The following is a 25,421-nucleotide window of genomic DNA, read 5'->3' as shown; positions in this document are numbered from 1 at the left end:
CAAATGATGATTAAGGTAATGGCAGAATGTGCTCATGGATAGGTTCAATTCAGGAGTCTCCCTGGAAAAGGTGAACATCAAGCTACAAACTACAGTAATGCAGTTCTAAACTAGATCCATGATCATCTCTGATTCTGATAGGTTATTTTAATCTCCTAGAGATTAAAAAAATGCAAAAAGTACCAATGCTCATGCTTGCCTGATTCTCAAGATTTCAAAGAAAGATGCAATAAAGGGGTGTTAGATGTATTAGCCAATTCAATGATGCAATAAATTCAGTTATGAGCTCTTCTTTCATCAACTATGCAGGTTCTCCTCAGCTGCAGTAAGAGACTAGACCAGAAACTGAACATATGCATGTGTTACACAGTGTCTGAAAAACCATAAGGGGAAGATTTTGCAGGTACATAGTATAATAGTAACCATGTCAAGTCACTAGTCCAGGAAAAAATCAAGGCGGGGGAGGGGGAAGATTTCCTAATTAAAAAGAAAAAAAATCTACAATGCACATACATGTGGTGTATTTTTCTCCCTCAACAAATGACTTCTGTGACAGACTTTTGAGATATTTAAGATGCACAAGAATAGATCAGACCCTTATTCGTAGACTCGTCAGAAGAGGCAAATAAGCAGTTTTAAAGTTTTGTCAAAGTATATCACTGGAAAATACTAAAGGAGCCTCAGAGAGATAGGCATAACATTTATGACTTGCAGTCTAATCTCTCTCAACAACACCTAGACTCCTCCATTCTCCCTCTTCACTAACAGACAGTAATGGTGTAGGCTTTTCAGTGAAGCATTGGTTAAAGAGGAAAGGAGTACCTACAGCTGAGACCTAAGACTTGAATTGTGGACTGATCTCTAATTTTACCAGTAGGAGTTAAGTAACCATCAATTTGCCAATTCCAGCCCCAAGAAAAGAGTTTGTTAAGTTATCAAAGCAGTTTTGTCATCAAAAGACACTTTAGTCCCTAAGACTTTGTTTCAAGTCACCATTCATCACTGAGGGATGAAATGCATCATGTTACACTAGCTACTGTTTTTAACTATGAAAGCTAAAGACAAATGGAAACACATGAAAATTGTTGGCTCAATTACAAGGACAAAACACACAGAAACTGCTAAATTACATCAAAGATGCTTCAAAGGATAGTGTGATTCATAAAGACATTTGCACAAGTTTAAAATGTTACCTCCTGGACATCCTCTGGATTTTTTCTTGAAACAATCTGAAAGGCAAAACAAAAATGAAACCACGTAAGTCCTTGGATTTTCAGTTTGGAAGTTAAAGAGTAACATACAATGATTTGTTACTGAAGAGAAAAGTCTGGGAAAAGGCAAACAGCTGCATGGTCCTGTGCACTCAGGAAGTTTTGATTTAGTTTTATAGAAGTCAAATACCCAAAGACAACACAGTGAGGGATTTCAGCAGCAGTCAGTTGTGATCACACATCAAGACAGACGTACATTCTAGGCAGAATGGCACAAAAGGCATCTCTCAAAACAAAGCTACACTGAGCACATCTCCTATCATCTTTCCAGTCTCTTCCTATTAATTCATATTATGGCCACATTATTCCCAATAAGAAGAGCTCACTAAGACTACTTGGCTTAATATAAGCTGCAAACAACCTCACTGAGAATGTGAGGATTTGTATTTAGTAAGACAGTATTTCCACTTTACTTACAATCACCAGAGCGCAAACACCTCTGACTATCCTGGCGTATTTGTTTCTCCTTAAAAACTCTTGGCCCAATTAATTATAAATGACTTAGTCCAGGGGAAAATTGCAGTGAAAATCAGGCTTGGCTGCACACCATAAAGAAGCCTGTACTTCATCAAGATTTGTTTTTCTTCTTTAAATAAATATCGATCACAAAAGCCTTTGTAATCCAAGTTTTGTTCTGGTCCTATAAAGAGCAGTAAGAGCGTATCCCCACAAACACACAAACCAATCAGACACATCTTTAATTCATAACTGCAATTATCTTGTGCAAGTCACTATATCCTTCATCACAAGAGCCAAAGCTGTTTAACAAAATAATTAGTCTATTGTTAGCTAAAGCAAAATAGGGCATTCCCAATGCAACTGGGACTGTCCCCAGCGCCACACCCTGGAATAATTGATGCCCTGAGGAGGTGATGCGTGCAGGGAAGCGCAGGGAGCCCACGGCACGGGCACCCCAGAGACTCACACACCGTCCCGCCGCTCCGCAGGCACCACGCAGCTGCTGCTGAGATGGAAACCACTGAATCCACACTCTCCTCTTGCTAAGTGACAATAGCACACCTCTTACATCTCCCACAAACTCAGCTCTCTTCCTCACTTCCATTTTGCAAGAATCCTTGCCAAAGCCTCCCAGATTTTGTACCATCCGTTTACTACAGCCCAGCCGCTCATCTCTCACATTTTGGAGGAGACAAGATGGAAAAGAGAAGTGTTTCCTTCTCTAGCAATCTCCCAAAGACATGAAACGTTTTCCTTCGCAGCTCCATGTTCTCTCTCTCTCACCTTGCACACCAAAGTCCTCTTCTTCCAGCGTAGTCTACATTGACAAAACCCTTCTCAACTTTTCCTCACTCTTGAGTAATCTAACATTTGGTAACTTTACCAAATGCTAACCTTGGTGGCTGTTGCTCTTTCATTCACTACCAGGCAGTTTATAAGAACAATTGGTGAAATAATCCTAACCTCCTTTTCTAATAGCTGGCATACTTGATGCAAGGAGTCTGTAGAGCTGGGGGAAGAAAATATCACAGGCATGGCTACACATCACAGAGAACACCAAAGGGCAGACACCAACTGCTCTGCTTTGCAGTTCACCTTTAGTTAAAGCCTTGCAACAGTTTTGGCAGCTAGGGAAGTTACCAGATGGGCAGAAGGAGACCCAGAGAGATGAGTAATTACCCAGCCAGTTAGTAAGAATCTGGAATAAAACCCAGAGGCCCTGTTTCACACTTGTTCTTATGTTACATCGCCTTCTATATCTCCCAGCCATGCCAACTTTAAGTCAGTATGTAATAATTTATGTGTTGTCCTACTTTGTTCTTCATATCCTTTTCTGAAGGTCAATCTCACAAGAGGTCTGCCCCTTCCTCTCAATCTATAGTCAACCTAGACACTTGGCAAAGATGACCCAAACCCCTAAATTTTCCATGTACTTTTTTTAATCCTTCCCCAAGGATCCATGCAGTCAGTTCCTTCTGCAAATCTGTAACACAAGCCTATTTACACATCTATAACCTATTTTCAAAAATATCATCAGGATACCCATTAATGAGCTAAGCAATGTGTAGTTACTGCACCAGACTCAGGAAACAGAGATATTACAAGGACCCTCAACATCGAGAAAAGCATTTCAGATTACCCCATTCTTCATCTGACCTGCAGGTATCCAACATAACTCATTAGAACTTTAATTATCATTAATGATTTTAATCTTCCAAATTCTCTAAACTTTTATTAGTGGCCTATATTTTCGGGTATTGTTAAAGAACACTCCTCATCACAACTTGCTAATATCTATCTGTTTCTTTGCATTTGGAAAAGGGTATTGAAAAGCTAAAATTCCTTTAAACTTGTCTGCATTTAAAATTATGCTACAGTTTATGAGAAATACATATTCTTTGCTATACAAACAAAACCTTTAAGAAAAAAGCTGCAATAATGATATTAGCACTCAGCAGAGACTGCATGGGTAGTTATGCCTTGGGCCAGATGTTTAGGACACACTAATACAAGTGGTTTCTTATCCCTGATTATTTATCTACATTACTTAGAAAGTTCCTTCAACTTCATTTCACAAAGGATTCTCTCACATACTACACTAAGGAGGCACAAATCTCCACTCACACATCCTGACTACCCTAGATCTCAGCCAGAATGATATTCAACACAACAGGAAGGCCCACCTCACTTCTTTCCTGGCGGTCCCCCAAAGTTGCTGAGCTGATGCTCAGCAAATACAGCTGGAGTGCTGTGATATCAACCATGGAGCCAGATCACCACAGGAACAGGAGGAAAGAACCACAAAGGGTACTTGATATGTACACTGAATCCTTTTTAAATCATTTTATTCAATTTCCCAAATCCTCACTTCAAGTACTATACAACAGATTACCAGACAGAGCCCTGCTGAAAAAAAAAGTTATTCATATTTCTGCACTTGGGAGTCCAAAGCATCCTTTACTGCAAAAAAAGGGAATAATTTTTCCCTTTGGTGATTTTAGCTATCAAAACACAGTAAAAAACTAATGATCTCTGGTTCAGTCAGTTGAATTTGGACAGCTCACAGACTGATCAGCTCCTTGCTCTGAGCTAAATCACGCACACCAGCTGATTCTGCACTGTCTCACTTGGAAAGGTACCAGAGTACCCTCAGTTTGTGGGACATGGAGCGAGAATGACATCCCCAACTAGTCAGCCACAACTCGATTTTGAACAATTCTACAGAAACCAAAACATCACAGAGAAATTTAAATGGCTTTGGCTGGTAAGAACAAAGCACCAGAGCAAAATAAGCAGCAAGAAGTCTTAGCTCATTCCTATTAGTCCTTATTCCACTGACACAACTTTTTAGTACACACACACACACACACACACACTTGGGCCATCAAGAACAACTGCAGAAAATGTGACAGTATTATCTTCTTCTTTGCATCTATTTCAGGAGAGTCTTTTTAAATTGCAGCACCATAGGAAAAAGCAGCTCTTTTTTTCCTATTCACAAATACTACATTGTATTGGACAAAAAAGAATGGTTTAAACATATTTGTGTTTGGTGAACTTGGAGAGATAGGTAGGTAGGTAGGTAGGTAGTTGACCAAAAATTTTTTTTTTTAATTTTTAATTTTACAAGTCATACAAACTGATCATAGGCTAACAAACTGACATTACAATCTCTGTACATATCCAGGATGTTGTATTTGAATTAAGAGGAGGGTGCTTACAAGCATGTCTTGCTCGCACAGGCAGGATGCCTACGGCTGCAGCAGCTACAGGATCACGGGTCATTTAAGGGAACTCTGTCTCTCTGTGACACCTCTACTGATGCTCTCACTATATCCCACCACATCTGTGAGCTAAACTGCCACTCCTCTTCAACCTATCTCCACATACTTACTTTCTCGCCTCCCTTTTTTGGTTCAATAGGAAAGTGGAAGAGAAAGCAAGGGATTTCCCTGGGAGAACACGCGGAGCTTTCATCAAAGCCAGCAACACCACAGCAGCTCTCCCAACATCTGCAGCAGCTTCCCAGCCTCTGGTGCTAGGCCCGAGTGACCCGGAGCGCTGTGCCCGCCGTGCTGGCCGCTCCCGGGCAGGCCGAGCCTCCGTGCACGGCTGGGGCCGCTCGGTGCTGCCGCCGTGGGCGTGCAGAGCCCCGCACCCCGCCCGCTCCCGGCTCCTTCCCGGCTCCTCCCGGGCGCGCCGCTGCGCTGCGGGGCTGCAGCAACGCTGGGCAACCCCACCGCCACCCACACACCGCATCTGGGCCGGAAGAACGGGGAAAAGAGAAGGAGCCGTTTGTTTTTAAGCTGCTCTCGCACGCCCTGCCACGCACAGCGAGGGAACGGAGAGTTAATCGCAAAGCGCGTCTGAGGCCATTACAACGTTGCGAGGCTACAAGTTTGCAGGAGGCGAGCGGGGCTCGGCTCGGGAGGGGCCGCCGCGTTCCACCTGCCCTCCCTCCCTGTCTCCCACCCGTGTCCCTCACAGGGGCTGGCACGGCAGCCGCGGGCGCTGCTCCGCACCCAGCGGCGGCTTTGCAGGCCGGGCGCGGGGAGCCGCGGGGGCGAGGGGCTGGGCGGCGGCCGCCGACTCACCCGCGCCGTGACCTTGTAGACGGTGTGGCCGCGGGGGTGGCGGCGCGGCTCCGTCACGGTGTAGAAGCGGGCCAGGTCGGCGCCGCGCTCCCGCGGGCTCAGCATCCTGCTGCTGCCCCCGCCGCGCCGCCCGCCCGCCCGGCACAGGCGGAAGCGGCGCCCGGGAACGCCCCGCCCCGCCCGGGCGGCGCCGGGGGCCCGGCCCGGGGAGCCCCGCCCGGCTCCGCGGGATGCTCGGATCCCCGCTCGCGGTGTGTCCCCGGCGCTGGGAGCCCGCGCCGCCGGGATGAGGCCGAGGTGGCGCGGCCCAGACGCGGCAGGAGCGGCCCGGCGGCGGTGCGGCCCCGTTCCAGGGGCTCGGCAGGGCACGGCCGTGGGGATTTACACTCGGCTGGACTGACCGCCGAGCCCCTCGCTCACACAGGCGCCCGTGGCCTCTACAAATCCGTAACGAGCCCCCGGTACGCCGCTCCCAGCGTCTGCCGTGGGCTATTTTAGGCTATGCTGCCCTAAATCCATAGGCCCGTAACGCAGAAATGACTCACGTATTTTAAAGAGGAATGCTACCAGAAAGGCAAGTTAGATTGTTACCGAGTCACCATGCTTTGTGGGTTGTGTCTCCTCCGGGTTCTTTAGGCTGCACCTGGACTGCTCCCTGCGGATGGGCTCTCTGCGTGCACAGGTCTGCGGGACACTTTGGTGTTAGGAAACCCTCCAGGGTTTGAGGGGCATTGCTGCAGTTCTGAGGAGCATAACTCTGTGCCACAGGACCCTGTCCTTTTGTAAGATTACCTTCAATTTCTTGCCTGTAGTGGGGTCTGTACCAATGTAGATCTCACACCTCAGATCATAGAAACTCGATTTTTTTTAATCACTGGGTGTTCATTCATTTAATTGTAGATGTTAAAAAAACAGCTTTTCTTTACCAGGTTATTAATATCTCTGCTCTCATACAGGTTTTTGACATAAAGTGTTTAACAATACTTAACCACGTGTCTTTGTGAAAGATAAGAGTCTCTTGTACTGAAGTTCGTAGTAAGCACGTGCCTCTCCTTTGAGGAACATTTTCTTAAGGAAGAGAAAAAAAGAGGACATTGGTTTTTAGCAGCTCACTTGTCACTCTCCCTTATCTTCTGAGAGGGGAAGAACATGTCTTTTACATCTTGTGCTGGTACACAGAACTGCATGGATGTTCTATAAGTTACCAAAAGTTCGCAAATTCAAGTACTTGGGGGAGAAAGTCAGTGAGTAACTAAAGAGACAAACACATCAGGCTTAGGAAATGCATGGAGCTGAAAACAGCAAGAGGCAGGGAGAGTGTTCATTTGAAGTGTGCCCAGCCCCTGCACATTTCTAGGCATCTGCTGCTAATAACGTTTAGAAAGCAGGAAACTGAGCTCAGTGGACCACTGATCTGAGCCATCGTGGCTGTTCTTATGTGCAGAGTAATCAATCAAAGCATCCCTCAGTGAGTCAGTAGCCTCCATTCACTGGGGAGTTTCAAAAGCTCAAATGACTCATAAAATAATTTGGCTTCTACTTACAAATCGGAATTTGGAGATATCTAATTCTGCAGAATATCTTTTCACATGGTATAGCCAACACAAAATAGTAATTAGACAGGAATAAAAACCCCACAATTAAGTGTTACTGGCTTATTAAGACTTTTCTAGGTCAAGGCAAGAAAATCTAGCAACACCGAGGTGAGAAACAATTTGCATCATATTCGCAGGCTAATCTTTTTCTTCTCTTTTGTCTATTACACAACTTCCATACTTTTCAGCACATCTTCATTTTCATTAAAACCCAAAGCTTCCATCATCAGCATCATTACTGAGACTACTACTATGTAAAAACCTTTGAAGTGACAGATCAATTTGGGTGTCCCTGTGCAGGTCACATATAGAAAATACAGAAAATAACTGCATGTTATGTGTAGCTTCTGCTCCTAGAAATAACAGCAGTTGTTGTTGCTATAGCTATGGCTTACTGTCTTCTCTCCTAAAAATACATCTAAAAGATAAGAATACAAAAATTCAGAAAAGAACAAACCACCAAAACAAGATGGTCGTGAAAATGCAGCTGGGAGATCCTTTACTACACATGTGTTAGCAGTTTCATTCTCACATGGTAAAGAAACTAACAGAAAATGGATGGGTATTCTTACCTCTCACCAGAAAGTTGTGTCCAAGAAATGGAAAACCCAAAGTGGATCTGACACGTTGCCTAACTAGCATGCTCATCACTGCATTATTTCAATTCCAGTCTTCCCTACCACTCCTGGGAAAACTTTGTTATTTAAAGTCACTTTTATGACAGATATAAAAGGAATGCAGAGAAACAGCATTTTACTTGATTGCAGTTCCTGCACAGCATCTGCACTATTCAGCACTATAATTTTTCATATGCATTGTGCTACGTTTCCTTACAGTAAACAGGGCCAGCATTTCCCCTGTCCTCAGAAGACCTCCAGAAAGCGTTCTGAGTGCTTATTCAAGCAGCATCAGCAGAGGCAGAGGATTGTTGCTGCAGCTGGTAAGCAGCGGTGGGTCTGTCAGTGGGGCTGCAGGGCAGACAGGTCTCCCACCCTTCTCTCAAGCCAGCTCTCCTCAGCAGAGCCCCTTCAGCTGCATTTTAACACCTGACAATGTTGAAATACTCGCTTGGGTGAACGGGGTTTGGTGTTTTTCTGCAAACACTAAGCATGATGCTGCTGCCCTTGAAATTTACTGTGGCACCTTGAAATATACGGCAGCTCTTTCCCGGCCCCTTTGACCCTGCAGGAGCACGCGGTGGTTCCAGGGAGAAGACCACTTATGGAAATTATCACAGAATATGCTGAGTTGGAAGGGATCCACGAGGATCATCAAAGTGCAACCCCTGGCCCTGCACAGGACATCCTCGAGGGTCACACCACGTGCCTGAGAGCGTTGTCCAAATGCCTCTTGAATTCTGCCAGACCTGGTGCTGTGACCACTTTCCTAGGGAGACTTTTCCAGTGCCCGACCACCCTCTGGGTGAAGAAACTACTGCACTGTGAAAAGTGCATATTATATGGCTCTTTGCAGATATTTACTATATGTATTTAGCTGTATTGATTAGTAGTGCTGTATTAACATTTTAGTAATATGATAAATGTAGTCTTGTAGTTTAAAAGGTAACTTTTGTAGTTAAAATAAGAACTATGTGTGGTTTTTTTAAGAAAGGAATGAAGCACTCGCACCAGATAGCAGCCACAAGACACCTAAATCTTTCAGAGAAAAAGGAATTTATTGTTCTCTTATCAGAAGAAACTGAATTCCTCCTGCCTAGCTAAAGATCGAAGGCACCTTAGGATTCCGAAGAAGTTGACACTGACCAGACCGAATCCTTTGTTTGAATAGAATTTATGCATCGTGTAAGAAGTGTATGAATATGCAACAGGCTATTGTTTTTAAGGGTTGATCCTCTGTTATCGTGTGTCCTTTTTCAGGCTGCGCTGCCCAGAAAAAGGTACTCCGACGTCCGTAACTCTTTGTCTTTATTGTCCCGTATTGTCCTAATTCTAATTGTCCAAATTATTATTACTATTACTATATACAATACTATAGTATACTATTGCATTACTATTTTTATAACCATTTTATTGCTATTAAACTTTTAACCAATTTTAAAAAGAAGTGATTGGCGTTTTTCTCATGCACGAACCCCGTGTTACCCCCATCTAAACGCTTCCAAAGCCCCAGGCGGGTTCATCGGCGCTCCGGAGCGGGCGCGGCCCCCGGCGGGGCGGGCAGCGCGGGCTGGGGGCGGGCGTCACCTGCCCGGGGCCGGCATGGCGGCGGGGCCTGGCGTCGCTGCCCGCGCTAAACATGGCCGCGGGCCCGGCCCCTGGACTACAAGTCCCAGGAGCGAGCGGGAGGGCGCGGGGCGGCCGCAGCCCGTGCGGAGGATGAGGCGGCGGCGGGGCGGCCGGAGCGCGGCGGCGGCCGGAGCTGGCGCTGCCCTGGGCTGACCCCTTCGGGGGGCGCCGGGGCTGCGCGGGGCCGGCAGCGGGGCCCGGGCCCGCCGGGAGGTAACGGGGGCTGGGGGCGCTGGCGGTCAATGCCCGCCCTTAGGCCGAGCAGGGCCGCGGTAAACACAGCGCGGCGTGGGGCGTGCTGCTGCCGGGGTGGGGGCGCCGGGGTTGGGAGGGAGCAGTTTCTCAGTGTTTTTCTGTAAAACATGTGTTTCAGGGGTTTTCTGTAAAGGAGCGATGCCTCTGTTTGCCCCACAGTAATGCTGTGGTGTCCGGGAGCGTGTTTTGTTTTTGCCTCTGCCGTACTACATCTGGTGCGCTATGGCGGAAAAGGTTATTTGAGGACAAGCGGGTTTTGCTGAAAGTTGTGTTAGAGATTAGAGGGTGTCCAAAGGAGGGCTACGAAGATGGTGAAGGGCCTTGAGGGGAATCTGTGTGAGGAGCGGCCGAGGTCATTTTCAGCCTGGAAGAGACTGAGGGAGACCTCATGGCAGTCTGCAACTTCCTTAGGAAGGGAGGAGGAGGGGCAGGCACTGGTCTGTGCTCTGTGGTGACAGGGACAGGACCCGAGGGAATGGCCTGAAGCTGTGTCAGGGCAGGCTTAGGCTGGGCATTAGAGAAAGGCTCCTCACCCAGAGGGTGGCTGGGCGCTGGAGCAGCTTCCCCAGGGAACAGCACCAGGCAGGCTGACGGAGTTCAGGGAGCCTTTGGACAAAGCTCTCGGGCACATGGTGTGACTCTCAGGGTGTCCTGTGCAGGGCGAGGGCTTGGACTCAACGAACTTCAACATACCAAGCTTTGATATCTTTTGCTTATAGGCTCAAAATACACCTTATTTAAACAGTGAGGAATCTGAGACATCATTGTTACTCAGCATAGCTTCCTGTGATTTTGTTGAGAGACAGATTTCTTTCTTCTAAAGAAAAAAAAAAAAAAGAGAAAAAACCCCCACCTTTTTCATGGCTTTAGTTGCTAAGCTGAGATTTGCTCTCCTGGAAAAGAAGTAAGAATACAAATTTAGTCTTAAGCTTAGGGATGCCTTGAGACTTTGTACCTTTCATTTCCCTGTTGTGTTGGCATTGGGATTTGAGCCAAATCAATGGCTTTCCAAACAAAGTCCTAACAGCTTGCAGGAAAGTGGTCCTCTCATTCCTTACAAATAGCCTTATGATAAAGTTAATGCAGCATGCAAAAATGACCTTTTGTAAAGGTCATTCCTCTGAGCGCTTGAAAGATCTGACACTTGAATTCAACAAGGCAGAAAAGAAATTTTAAATTGTTACTGAGAGAGATAGGGTTTGGACACTAAATGGCACTTGTAAATCTGAGGGGGGAAAAGGATGCAAGATCACTTTGTAAAGTCCCATTTTGCATATCATTTAGACAAGTGTTTAAACACCTTGTATTTAAGTGTTTTAGTATCTTGTATGCATTAACTTGTGGAAGAGAGAGTATATTCTGTAAGTGCTGACCAGGATGACTTTGCCTCCACAGCTCTCTACAGGCAGATGTAGCTGTGTGCTAGCAATGACACTTGTGCTTTTTTGGTAGACACTCCATGCTGCCCCGCCATGTGCAGAGGCTGGGCAGAGACTGGATCACCCACTGGAATGGCTCCCAGATCCTGGCCTTGAACAGCCCAGTTTCCAGCTGTACGAGATGGGCCGGACACTATCCTCCCTGGGCCTCCTTTCCACTCCCTGTTTCAGCTGATTTTTCAGCAAACTGGAGATTCCCTCCATTTTTTGGACCTTGGAGGCAATTTCAGAACTCTCATTGGCATCTTGATAACTACACACAAAGTTGTTGCTATAACTACACACAAAGTTGTTGCTTTCACCTCCCCAACCCCAGTATGAAATCTGAGGGAGAAGAACCATTGACAAAGAAGAGAAAACTCAGTGGCCAGGATGATACTCCAACTCCTGAGCCACAAACAGACTTGTCTAATCAGAAGGAAGTATGTTGTCTTTCTGTAGCACAGAATGAAGAAAAGCATGGCAGCAAGAAAGGTAAAAGATGCTCTTTGCTCATTTGCTGTGTTTATTTGTAATGCTGAATACACCAAATAAGGTTAGAGACATGAGCAGTGGTGCCTGCTCCTTTTGAGTTATTGTTTTTCTTGGCACCCCTCTCAGGAAAACGTGTCTTTAAAATGCTCCAGTTTTGTAATGCTGTTTAGTCTGCAAACTTGTGTTTTGTGCTGTCAAACAGTACCAGAACTAGGTTCACTGCACTTGGCAGTGGAACACAGTCAGTTGTGTGAGGGATTGCCCAACCTGGGGAGTCCTGAGCTTGCTTCAGACTGCAGTCTCATGTCTCTGTCACCAGGTCATGTCTGGGAACCTGGAAGCTCTGGAAAGCAAAAAGGTTTGGCTGACTTGCTGTAGGGCTGAGCTGGACTGGCAGTTGTGTAGCTTCATTCCTTGTGCTCTACCTGAGCTCATGGACCTGAACTGGTTTCCAGACCAGTTGTGTTATCTGTGACCTAGAAAACTGAGAATGAATGCACTGAGTTTTAATGGTGCACACTTCCAGTGTGATTTTGTTCTTACAGCTGTATTCTGCCACTGGCATGGTAGCAAGTTTTGTGTCAGATCACGTCTGACAGAGCAGGCAGCACATGTGCTTATCCAGATAAATACAGGAGGAAGTGCAGAGTTGTCTACTGGGCTTAGTAACAAACTTCCATGAAACTTCAAAGTGTCTGTGTTAGCTTGTTACAGATACAATCTCCTACATAGCATCCAAATATTTTACTGAGTCTTGTGTATATTTACAGTTGTGTCTTGTGTGAGACAAACAGGAGGACACAGTCAAAATTGTTGCCCTCTTGCATAAATCACTTCCTTAGCAAAATAAACTGGAAATTGTATTATGACTAAAAAGAGCAACAGATGCTATCAGCATCCCAAAGGGATTTTTGGACACAAATACCCATAAGGCTTAGAACATCATATTCATCTTCAAGAGCCAAAGGAGGGGACTTTGTGCATTAATTACAGAGTCTTCTGTTAACCCAGCTTGCCTTTTATCAGATAGCTTTATCTGAGTGTGAGGTTGGCACTGTGGTCCTTCCCAGTCACCCTTTGGAAGGTGATGCTAATTAAAGATACCTGCTGAGGAGCAATGTGACTTCTCTCCCACCACAGAAACAGAATTTAAACCTTTGCTGTAATTCATTGCAAACACTGTAAAGTCCTGAATAATCTAAGCACAGCAATGAAGATGACTCCCCAAACAGGACAGATGGTGACAGCTATAGCTGCAGTCTGCCACTGGTTGTTAGCACAGATAACTGGACCTCAGCTTGCTCTCAGATGAGGTCAGATATAAAGGGTGAAAAGCGTCTCTGTGAGCTTTGAAGTGGAGAAATACATTTCTTAAAAAGTAATTGGATGCTTAATGATGGGCAGATATGTTATTATGAATTTTCCTACTAATACTAAGTATGAAATTAAAAATGGCAGAAAGGTGAAGGATGTCTTTTCAGAAGTTGTTGGTAATTCTGAAACTTAATAATTTCTTGATTTCTCAACTCACTGAGGAAAATTGGGTTCATTATTTGCTTTGGGACTCCTGTACGAGGCCCTGTTGCAGGTTCTGGCTGAGTTTTACAGACTGTTCACGTGGTAGAGGTGATTGCTGGATTCCTAACCCTTTGTTAGTCATGCAGAGAGAGATCAACGGGGTCCCATACGCTGCCCCGAGGAGTGTATCCAGACTGGCATACAGCATCTCTGCTGAAGAGGCAGTGGCACAAGGCAGTGTGAGACTCCCAACAGACTGGATTTGGCTCACCAGTTATGCAGCCTTTCTACAGGAGCAGGGGGTGCAGTCTGGTTGCAACAATCTCCTTAGAACAGGCCAGTTCCCCAATTTCAAAGCAGATGGAATTCAGGGCATATAATGGTTTTGTGCTGTTTGGTTTGGTTTGTTTGATTTTTATTTTTTTTTACTGATGCTTATCTATCTTAAACAGAGGGTCTGAATCACTGCTAATTTAATAAACTTTTAGAATTATTTAAGAGATTTGAAAGACAAATAGTTGTCAGTAGAATGATTTCCAAGAGCAGTAAGATGCCATATGGTCTATAACATAATGTTTTTCTGCTTCATATGTTCTTAACAGGAACCATCAAAAGACACTGGGAATATTATTGTCAGCAGAGTAAAACAATGAAAATAGCTAAAAATAAAGGATCTGACCAAAGCAGCACAGGAAGTGAGGCAACATTTGATTTTACAGTCATGTCCTACAACATTCTCTCACAGACTTTGTTGGAAGGCAACTCTCACCTGTACAGGCACTGCAGGCAGCGATTGCTATTCTGGACATACAGATTTCCCAACATCCTACAAGAAATCAAAGAGCTGGATGCAGATGTGAGTAGAAAATGAGCATGTGGATATTTCTTAAGAACTGATAAACTGAAATAGCAAATTCTGCTACTCTGTGCTGGGATCTGAAAAAACACCTCTGTGGTTTTGGTTCGTTGTAGAGTTTATTGTTTGTTTTTAAAGACACATAAATTATTGTAAGTCTTAATCAGGAAGTCAAGTCAGTAAAATGTTGCTTCAGTCATTGTTTAGAGCAGCAGAAGTTCAGTGATAGAATCCATCCTGTTTGTGTCAAAAAACAGTACTGAAAAAAATAGTTCTATTGGGGAAGCCACAGAAAAACAACCTTGTGCCATTTATGTTAGTTATGTTAGTAGTAGCCAGGAATCTGGAAATTAAAGTCCCTTCAAACCTTTTCCTTTCTTCCTAATAAATTTATACATCCTGTGTGCATGTATCTTTACAACGAGATGCCTTGGGTAGCTTTCTGAGAGGAGCAGCTGCTCTCACACCCTGGTAGGTGCAGGTGTCCTTTCCACGGAGAAAGTTCTTGCTAAAGGACATAGATTTTTAATTGTTTCATTGGTTGGAACTGTAACCTTAAGAGAAGCAGAGATTTTGGAATGTTGCTTGAGATTTGACTCTCCCTTGAGAGCTTGACTGAGCTGGTGACAGCTGGGCAGGTGGGATGTGTTGCTGCAGTTGAGCAAGCAGGGGTAGCTTCTTCCCCTTTGGGAGCTGTCCTTTATTCCAGTGGTGGCTGTAGATCTGTGTTCCTGCAGCCTGCTGGGGGAAGGCTCACAGGAACTCACAGCTGGAGTTCCATGATCCTTGTGGATCCATTCCAACTCAAAGTACTCTGTGATGCTGTGACTCTCTTAAATGAATATTTTGAGCTTCAGCTTTGGTTCAGGTTCTTATAATATGGAAGCCTATTTTCCACCCTGTAGTGTGCCATTTGCCTCCTCATCCCTTCTCCCTGAGCCTTCCCCTGAGCTGCTGAGAATGTTGAAACGAGTTACTATTGTGATTAAATTGAATCTCACCTCTGAAAATGTCTGCCTGAAAAAGGAGGAACTGAGGCCTTCTTCATAATCTTAGGGAGCATTTTCTATAGAAGAGTGAATTCTTTTGTGGGATTATGGAGTCAAAATGCTTCTGAGTTTGCTTTTTTAATACCTGTACAGACTGGCCAACAGAGATATGCTGTAATAACATTTTGATGTACTTATTAATACATTTTAACTTTGCCTTAGGTGCTCTGCTTACAGGAAGTCCAAGAAGACCACTATAGAACAGAGATCAAGTCAAGTCTGGAATCCCTGGGTATGATGAAACTCTTAGGACCAATATATTGTCTTCTTCCCTGCAGGGATAACTTGTTACCCTTTGAGAACTCAGTACGAGTTTCCTCAAAAAAACTCTTAGAGAATCAAGTCTTTTGCTATCATATGCAACAATGTTGTGTATCCTCTTTTTCAAATTCATCAAGTGCTCTCTTGAAACCACCTTAATCCTTTTTACCAGTGTTCTTGTTGGGCAGCTCTTCAAGGGCATGTTTTTTCTGCCTTGAAACCTTCCAAATATTAGCAATAAATGTTACCCATGATCAGTATATACTCATGAGGTTTTTATACCTAATGAATATATACAACATTATAGTGCTGTCAGTCAGTCTGAATAGACTGTTCTGCCACTATCCCTTGTGATTTTATGCAAGGAATGTGTTGCTAAGGGTTGATTCCATGGTGGTTTAAACTGATCTGAATCTTTTATGCCCTGCACCACCTTCCAGTCCCAGGGCCCCACTTCCATCCTGGCACTGTTCTTGTCTGATGCCAGGAGGACATGGTAAAGGAGCAGCCCTGGACTGATACTTTTTTCTTTTTTGGTTGGCTGAGGTAGTCTAGCTCCCAGAATTGAGTGTTTGCAAAGAAGAGGGTAATGGCAGTGATTGAAATCCACTTGAAATGTGAAACAACATTGTGAGGCCAGGCTTGTGGGGGCAAGAGTGCTTGTAACTAGTGTAGGGGAGGATCTGGAGCTTGCTTTAGCTCTTCCTTTCCCCATCCCTAGCTCCCAGATGTATGTCCTGCCCCTTATCTTGGGATAGTTTTGGCACTCACTGGTTAAATCCATCAGTCCAGCAGAATACTCTCCAGACTAATTTTATTTTTCTGGGTTAGTTTTCTGTTAGCTTACTGAGTTAGCACTAAGTGCCACAACAGGTGGCAGGAGCAACATGGCCTGAATCTGGGACAGGGGAATGGGAATCCCCTGTCCAGCACTGGTGTGAGATCAGGTCAGCTCACCTTAGTGCTGTACTTCATGAATTCATATGGTCTGGGCAGGGCAGAGAACATTTAAAAATGGCAAAAACTAGATATTGTTTCAAGATCTAATTTTTGTCCTTATCTATATAAGGTCTTGTTTAAATCACCTCTGCATAAAATGAAGAAATTGGCAAATCACTATTTCTAGATGGACTTGTTTGAACTCCAGTGCTGTCATTTGATAAGTGTCTCTGTTTCCTTGGTGAAAGCTTGCCACTTGCTGCTCACTGGATAATTCATAATTATGTAAATACATTTGAGACCTTTTTTCCATGAATAATTTTAGACATTGACTAATGACTTAGCATGATTAAGGCTTTTGATTGGTAATGCTTCACTGGTATTACTCCTAAGCCATTCTTGTAGCATCCAGAAAAAACTTCAATGCACAAGACCACTTTTATGTGCCTTGTGGGAGTTTCTTTGTTGTTTTGGTTATGTTTTTTTCCAGATGAGGAGATAAGAACATGACTGGTATCTTAGAGTATGTAGATGTTTGCACATTGCATGAGGTATTGGACCATGTTTGCTGTCCTGCCTTGCCTCAGCTCAGATTAGGGCAGAAAGAAAAGAGCACAAGTCTCTGTGAACTTCACACAGACTTTGGTACTTCAGACTGGGGGTTGACTCTGATGTGAGAAAGCAGCATGAGATCTTCCTGATTTTTTTTTGTTTGTTTGTTTGTTTTAAAATCTCTATTTATACAATAGTATTTTATGTTCTTAATTGCCTTTCTTGCAGGGTATCACTGTGAGTATAAAATGAGGACAGGCAGAAAACCTGATGGCTGTGCCATTTGCTTCAAAACTTCCAAATTTAGCCTGATTTCCTCAAACCCAGTGGAATTTTTTCGCCGTGATATCCCACTCTTGGACAGGGACAACGTTGGACTGGTGTTGCTGCTGCAGCCCAGATTTCACTGCAAAGCCAGTGCTGCCATTTGTATTGCCAATACACACCTGCTGTACAACCCAAGGAGAGGGGACATCAAACTGACCCAGCTTGCAATGCTCCTGGCAGAGATTGCCAGTGTTGCCCCTCAGAAGGATGGCTCTTTCTGCCCAATTATCATCTGTGGGGACTTCAATTCTGTTCCTGGCTCTCCATTGTACAGATTTATAAAGGAAGGAAAGTTAAATTATGAAGGACTTGCTATAGGGAAGGTAGGCTGTGCTTCTCATTTCTCACCAAAAAATTGGTTAATGCTGATTAAAGAGAAGTATTTGGGTGGTGCTGTGATTGTTTCCATTGCAGTGCCTCTCTTAGTGCCCTGTCAGCAGCCTGCAAAGCAAAAGTTACTGCAGTTAAATAAGCTTGGATATATTAGCTGTGCCTTAGGGAATATTGTGTCCTCTCCCAGCATTCTGAAAGAAAAAACTTACGAACAATCATTCCTGAAATTTAGTTAATCCACAGAACAATTGGATCACTGTGTTTGGATGATTTTATCACTGTTTAAGTGTCCTAGTATTTAAGTAGGGTAAAATAACCACTTAATCAAAAACCTCCTGTGTGCTCTGTGGGAAGATAACTCTTACTGCAGATAAACTTGGTGGCTGCAGTAATTGTAAGAGCAAAGCTGCAATTAGATGCTGAGTCTCAACTGTTTCATGATAAAAGATGTCTTGTTGTGAGCTCTTGTATGCAGCTGTTGGATGTGTCACATGCTATGTATTAGGATGACTGAACTACATAAAATGAGGAAACATGACCAAAACAATAGCCCTGCTGGGTGTTGTTTGCTAGTGGGGACTTGATTCAAGCCCCCCTTTGACTTGACCTGCTCCCAGAAGGATCAGCATCTTGCAGCTGATCTGGGTAGCTCTGTATGCTGAGCCAGGGCTGTCACACTGCTGAAAGTGTCCTTGGAAGTGTGTCAGTGTCACAAGAACCATCTAGAAAAATTGGGTACCTGCAAAGAACTTGCCACAGATAAACAGAGTGGATGTACATAAAGGCTGTTATTTTTACAGGGATTTGACTCATTATAATTATTCCAAGGGGCTGGGCCTTTTTCTTTAAACTTTACAAAAAATGTTCACTTATTTCAGGTTTGTTTGGTGGGTTTTCTTTTTTTTTTTTTTTTCTTGTTTTTTTTTTAAATCAGATTTTTTTCTGAAAAAAAAACTTGTTGTCTTTCTCAGGTCTCTGGACAAGAACAGTTTCCAAGGGGACAAAGAATATTATCTATTCCAATTTGGCCCAAAAAATTAGGTATTTCACAAAACTGTGTATATGAAATAAAACAGCAACAAGAGGAAGAAAATGCAGGTTAGTTTTTGAATTAATGAATTTTTGTGAGCCTTTGAAAGTGTCATTCAGCTAGTACTGAAAATCATACACTCTGTTTTAGTGGGGGAAGAACAGTGGGCTCATTAGAGTGTAAAGTGATTTATTCACATAAACTTTGCAAATTTGAACTTTATAAGATAATAGTTTGAAATTTTCCTTCAGGAATTGGTGTGTAATGTTTAAACTCCTGTGTTTGCATCCTGAAAGCCAGCTGTGCTGTGACTGGGTGAGGGAGGAAGGAATGCAGCACATGGACATAGAGTGTGGACCTGCATTGTGCCTCAGTGTTTGTGAATTATAGTGTTGGCACTTCATGGAACAGTTGGGAAGAACAAGTGATGTAGCAAGATTATGGCTACATCTTTCATCCACTATTTTTTCCTTTGACAGAAAAAACAATCTTAAATGAATGGGACATAATATAAAAGAGTCTTTAGAGGGGATGTTACTAATGGAACAGAAGAATTTAATTCTGCTGGGTGAATTGTATCTTGTCTGCTGTAAAAAAATAACTGTACTTAAAGATATTTTTTTTTACTGTAGCTTTTCTGCAGATTTTCTGTAGCTCTTCAGCATTGGTCTCACTTATATCCTATTTTAAATATAAATGGAATTTATTTTTATTTTGCAGAAGAAAAATTGGAAACAGAAAAACCAGACAACACTCAGGAGATTGTAATAGCATCTAAAAAGTATGTATTGGGGAAAAAAGTGGAAGCCCTTGGCTGGTTACTTGGGGGTTGGTTTTGGTTTTAGACCAAACTTATATCTGATTCCAGCTGTGGGTACCTCATGATCACCCAGTCTGCCCTTTTGGCAAAAACAGTACATTTAAACATGAAAAGGCTGATCAGACAGCAAAAGACCAGAACTGGCAATAATGGAATGTGTGATCTTCCAGGAACTTGCAGATATTTTTTCAGAATGCAGGGCTCAGGTGTCAGTGCTGTCTAGAGGGTACTTTCTGTCTGCTCATTAAAAGAATGCTTCTGGCATTTTTTATCACTTCTTGACATAAACAGAACATCGTCCTCTGTAGGGACATTACAAGAAACATGTGAACTTGAGTCCAGTTGCAGAAGCCATGTTTTTAAAAGAGGGAGAGAAAAAAAATAAGCCAGTGTTGTCCAGCTGCTGAAGTATTGGCACTTCACTCTCTTTTTATTGTTTTTGATACACTGGTTTATGGATGTATAAAATCTTAAAATACAGTGTGAAACTGGGATGAAGGAGGGAAAGGAACTGGAAAGGTCATAACATCTTCCTTGTCATGAGTTCTGTGGGAGTGTTTAAGTTCTTGGAGTCTGAGAAATGTGGAGTATTATGGATTTGGTAATGCAACTTTCACTCAGAAGGAGGAAGCCATGGCTAGAATGCTGAGGAGGAAAATGTAACTGCTTTTTGAAAGCAAGAATATATTTGCATTTACCAAACTGGTAAAGGCATATAAAGTAAGGCATAGAAGAAGAAAATTGCCCTAAATGTATGTATGGGATAGTAGGCTCCAAGTCAGCTATTTCTTACCAGAAATGAGATCTTGGCATCACTGCAGATGGTCATAGTAGAACTCTCGGTGATTCTTGGTGATGAAAAAGATGTCATGGCATTTCTGAGAGAAGAAGTATTTAACAAACAGGAGGCCCTATGCTATGGTTTAAATCCATAGCGTGCTGAATGCTTCTTGCAGGGCTTTTCCCCTCATCTTAAAAGGGATGTCAGGTAACAAAACCAGAAATTACTACTTGCCTTTGTTGTACCAACTGGCATGTTTGTTTCTGTTCTGAATCAGGCAAGGTAACATGCTGATTTTTTTTTTCTTTTTTTTATTGCTTGTGTTTCAACCAGAACACATTGCAGCCTAGGTTTAAAATGCAGGATGAGACAGGTACCAGCTGAGGAATTGATGACTTGTAGAGATGATGGAAGCAAAACTCCTGAGAGACAGGAGTTCTTTTGCTAAAAGGTGCAGTTTTGCATTTTTCTTTCAAGATTGAAAAGACATGTGAGACAAGATGGGCTGAACTGAAGAGGAACAGACAAATGATGGGGAGACAGAAAATGGGAGCCTGAGTGGAAGAAAGACATAAGCATAGCCTAACTTGGAACTTGATACCTTTTGCTTGGGGGAGGATAAAACATCTAAAAATCTGAATTTCTCTTTATGCTGAAGGGTCTGGTTAGATGAGTTTGTGTTTTGTTGCTTTCATATGAGCTGCTTTCATGGACCTTTCTGCCTACGTGTCAGGGAGAGATTGCTGAGTGGGGACATGTGAATGCTTACAGAATGTATACGGAGTTCAAAGCTATCTATTAAGTAAAGTGTCAGCTAAACCAGTTCTGATCAGCATTTTACTTGAAAATGCTGCCTGCATTTTGCCTTCAGAGTTTTGGACCTCTCACACAAAAGACTACAGGATGGCTTGCAGGAGAGACACACTAGTTTGCATGTCCAGATAATTCATTTTGTTCGTAACCAGGAACTATTTGGTATTTCTTCATTGCTTATTCCTTCTTGGTAATGGAAGAAAATAAAATTCTTTTCTTTGATGTCTCTTTAGGTCGTCTTCAAAATTGCGGCACCATTTTAAATTGTCTTCAGTGTATTCTCATTACTTCCCTGAAACTGGGATTCCAGAAGTGACAACCTGTCATTCCCGAAGTGCTGTCACCGTGGATTATATCTTCTATTCTGCAGCAAAAGATGATACTGCTGACCAGCCAGGTAAAGACACCAACTTTTCATTTTCATAAATGCTAAACAAGAATATTTGTTTGCTGTAGTGATGATTTCATCCATGTGAAGTTCCTCAGAGGTTTGTGGTAGTGCTTTGAATGTCAGCTGTTACCTGAGAAACATGGTAAGCTCACTACAGCTGGACTTGTAGTGCCACACAGGGCCACCCTTTTCATCTGAGTGAACATTTCTGTGGTTCCTGTCTCAGCATGGGGACAAGCTGGAGGTACAGGAAAGCAGCAGTGGAAGTACTGCTGTCAGTAATGCATGCCAGACCTACAGCAAGGCAGTGTTCCCAATCATCTGATCAACACAATGAACAGCAATTTGTGGTGTGCATTAAAACTGATAAACGAACATTTCCTGGCAATTTACTTCTCAGCTTGTCTTGCAGTAATTTGTGCCAAGTAACAGGCCTTTGCTGTGAGCACGGTCACTGGCTCGGGCCCAGCTGTCACTCTCCGGTTTGCAGTTGCAGCTAAAAGTCACCAGATGGTGCAAGAAAGTCGCGGTACCTCTGTGGGAATTTCGTGAAGGGTATCACAGTGTTTCTCCAAGCTTTACTGCCCTGGGACTCGTTCTGTGGGTGCTTCTGAGCAGTTTGCTTTCCATGTTCCCATGAGTTCTGTGTGTCATGCCATCAACAAACATCAGTGCAGTGCTTGCACATTCATGACTCTGCATTAGAGCAAAGAAACCTGGATTCCATTGCTGTAGAGTACAGTGCCACTGATTTTTATAAATTAACATTCTTTTCAGTATGTGGCATGAAAACACCACCTCCATCTCTTGTAACTTGAGACTAAATTGTTAAAATTCATTGAGTCGATTCACGGAAGTCTCACTTGTCATAATGTGCACAGTAAATGCTACCTTAATATAAAATGGCAAATACAAAAGCTTTGACTGAAAAACCACAATATGGGAAGTATTTAGATTACTTCTGAATGCCATGTAATTTAATGGAGTGCTGTGTGATTGCAGAATGCATCTCTGCACAGAATTTAATCCTGATTCACCTGTTTCTGTATTTTTTGCACCATCATTACATATTTTTTGCATCATTAGCACCATCATTGCTCCGGCAGAGATACAGCACTTTTTTCTTTTTGCAGTTGTTTTTCAAATAGATTGTTTTCACATCAGGGCACAGAATGGAACCAAACTTGAATTTTCCAACTACTTTAAACTAGTATAGTTTTTATTCATGAGCTCTTAGAAATTAAGCCATGGTTTGGATTTTCAGTTTTCTAATGACCTGGGCCTCCATATTTAAAGCTGCCAAAGTCTGTACAAGAATATTAAATGTGGTCTAGCCTCACAGATTGGGTTTTTCCATTTAAAGGGTTTTATTTTAAAATATTCATGCTTTATTCTGTCATGTTTATCCAAATATTTGGTATTAAAAAATCCACCTGCCAGGATTTCCTGTAATCAGGGTTCAGTATCTACCTGAGTCCTGCAGGGCTGAGTTTTGCTGAGTGTTCTGAGTGACATTAACCACTGCATGCAGACCAAGTTCTCTGTGGCAACAAACTGCTCCTTTGTAGATATACAGGTGCTGATAAATGATAAATTTGTCTCAAGACCTGGTGGACATGTGCTCTAGAGCTGCCAAGAAATCTTTACAGTAAAAAAGCTTTTCTTTAAAGCAGCAAACAGCTGCTGGGTTGTTGAAGGGCTGGAAAGCTGGCAGATGGCAAAGGATGAAGCTGTTGAACTCTCTGAGGAGTTCAGAAGTTGCTGGATAGTCCTTTAAAGTATCTCTTGGGAAGCCAGTACCAGGGTCAGCCAGGAAGCTCTGAATTTGCTGAGAACTTTCACACAGAAAGTATTTCTGTCACAAGTTACAGCTGCAGTTTGTACTGGTCCTGAAAGCACTCAACTCGCCCAGGATCACCTCTGCACTCTGAAAGCAATAGGCAGGGTTGCTGAGTAGTTGTCCAACTTGAATACATAGCTCAGGAAATCTAAATTTTACACATCATGGAAGGATTTCAGTGAAATTTCTCCACCTGAGCTGAGAAGCGGATTGCTCTTTGATGATGGGCAAATCATGACTGACAAATACAGTGGCCTTGAGTGGCAGGGTTACAGTAATTGTGGAAAAGGTAGAACAACTGAACATCTCCCTGGGCTTGTGCAAGGCAGCTGACATGGTCCTGCCCAGCAGCTGGAGAGATGGATTTGGTGGCTGCACCACTACATGAATTAGCTGGAAACAAACAGCTGCCATCAATGCCTCAATATCCAGGTGGAGACAAGTGGCATTCCTCAGGGGTCAGTTCCTCATTCCTCAGGGATCAGTACTGGGACCAATGCTGCCCCATCCCTGGAAGTGTCCAAGGTCAGGCTGGATGGAGCTCTGAGTAACCTGCTCTAGTGGAAAGTGTCCCTTGCCCATGGCAAGGGGATTGGAACTTGATGGTCCCTAAGATCCCTTCCAAGCCAAACCATTCTACGTAAGTGTGTAGTGATTGCAAGGCTTGAGTTGTGTTCCCTCTTGCATGAGCAGTGTGGTGTTCCATCTGGGGAAGGAGGTGGGAGTGGGTTCCTTAGGTTATAGGAATTATAGGAATATAATTATTAGTTCCTTAGGTAGTTGCAGGAATAGGTAGCAGGAGATAATGGAGATCCCTTCTTATGATGAAAGGGAATAGAAAGCTAGAATACCTTCATCCTTAGGAGCAAAAGTGTCTGTATGACCTGCCTGCTGGGGAACTGTGTGCTTGAGGATACAGAAATAAAATGTTACGTGGACCAGTAACTAAAAAGATATTTACCTTCACAAGTGTCAGCTCTGTTTAGCAATGCTGTTGTCTAAAGTAATGGACTGGATTATATGAGGCTTTTTCAGGGGAGTTACAATGAACAAATAAATGCATTTTCCTTTTTATTTTTATTTACCCTTCCACAAAATAGTGTCCTTAGGAATCCTTTGAGCTCTACTGCTGAAACTCTATTTTGAGAATCATAAAAGAATTTCTGAACTGTCATATTGGTGATTTTGCATGGAACAGTACCAACTGTGCATTATTGCTGCCATACTGCTTTCTTCCTTCTACATCTGTATGAACATGTGATACTTAGCCCACACTGATTAACATTGCCTTGTGGTTTGTTTTTTCTAACAGGAGCAGAGGATTCTTCTTGTGGAGGTCTGAAACTTCTTGGCAGGCTGGCACTTGTAACAGAGGAAGATCTTTGGACTGTTAATGGTCTTCCCAATGAAAAGAACTCTTCTGACCACCTGCCACTGCTAGCAAAGTTCAGGCTTATTGAACGGTAATATCCAAAGGACTTCTCTCTCATGGGATGATTATTATTATTTTTTTAAAATTCAAGCACTGCTGGTCCAGTTTAAATAAGTTTGCCTGCATGCTGATTTATTAGTGTTGTATGAAGTAGACTTTCTAAAGGGACTTGCTTTTTTTAAAAAAAAAAGATGGTTAATTTACTTTACCAAGTCTTTTAGGGAGAAAAAGGATTTTACATTAGCTTCCTCTTTGATAAAGGAAAACATCTGTGCCAGACTCCAAATGGCATTATTTTTCATTAATATGTTGTAAATGATTTTTATTGTAAATCACAGTAAAAAGGACTATTCTGAGAACTGTGTGTTTCTTCAAGCAGAGGTGAACATGTCTTTGTGCCTGCAGCATTTTAAAATGAGTTCAAAATAATGTTTTACTGTAAAGGTGCTTTGTGGTCACTTCCATCTTAACACTTCTGCAAATGAATTTACTCAGTGTTGTCAGTGCAGAGGCTGCAAGATTGAACTTTCAAAGGAAGAAAGGCAAATACTTATGCTTTAAGAATTTGCTGCTTAAAATTCTAAGGGCATAAATATAGGTAGCATTCACTGAAATCTTTTTAAAAATATCTGAAATAAAGCTAAGC

The 25,421-nt window shown here is 43.1% G+C and overlaps 2 protein-coding genes across 2 annotated transcripts in view; one reads left to right on the top strand and one right to left on the bottom strand.

Moving 5' to 3' along the window:
• RPS6KC1 (ribosomal protein S6 kinase C1) overlaps window positions 1-5,945 on the bottom strand; it is an 85,158-nt gene extending 79,213 nt beyond the window's left edge. Inside the window, exons 1-2 of the mRNA XM_063152165.1 lie at window positions 5,825-5,945; window positions 1,194-1,229 (exon numbers count right to left, since the gene is read on the bottom strand). Of these exons, the coding sequence (XP_063008235.1) occupies window positions 1,194-1,229; window positions 5,825-5,929 (141 nt within the window). The 5' untranslated portion in view covers window positions 5,930-5,945. The remainder of the gene's footprint in view (window positions 1-1,193; window positions 1,230-5,824) is intronic.
• Window positions 5,946-9,799: 3,854 nt separating this feature from the next.
• ANGEL2 (angel homolog 2) lies at window positions 9,800-25,134 on the top strand. The gene is made up of 9 exons (XM_063152163.1): window positions 9,800-9,878; window positions 11,373-11,833; window positions 13,954-14,207; window positions 15,419-15,488; window positions 17,237-17,658; window positions 18,640-18,766; window positions 19,419-19,479; window positions 21,346-21,509; window positions 24,656-25,134. The coding sequence occupies exons 2-9, from the start codon at window positions 11,380-11,382 to the stop codon at window positions 24,808-24,810; spliced, it is 1,707 nt and encodes a 568-aa protein (XP_063008233.1). The 5' UTR covers window positions 9,800-9,878; window positions 11,373-11,379; the 3' UTR covers window positions 24,811-25,134.
• The last annotated feature ends 287 nt before the right edge of the window (window positions 25,135-25,421 follow it).

The sequence above is a fragment of the Melospiza melodia genome, chromosome 3 (genome assembly GCF_035770615.1).
Source record: "Melospiza melodia melodia isolate bMelMel2 chromosome 3, bMelMel2.pri, whole genome shotgun sequence".
NCBI lineage: Eukaryota > Metazoa > Chordata > Aves > Passeriformes > Passerellidae > Melospiza > Melospiza melodia.
This window is presented reverse-complemented; position numbering and strand designations above follow the sequence as displayed.

Bases quoted from the DNA above. Each gene is read 5' to 3' on its own strand.
- ANGEL2 (XM_063152163.1), top strand. From the start codon at position 11,380: ATGCTGCCCCGCCATGTGCAGAGGCTGGGCAGAGACTGGATCACCCAC. The intron at 18,767-19,418 runs GTTAGTTTTTGA...TTTATTTTGCAG, and splicing joins ACAAGAGGAAGAAAATGCAG to AAGAAAAATTGGAAACAGAA. The intron at 19,480-21,345 runs GTATGTATTGGG...ATGTCTCTTTAG, and splicing joins ATTGTAATAGCATCTAAAAA to GTCGTCTTCAAAATTGCGGC.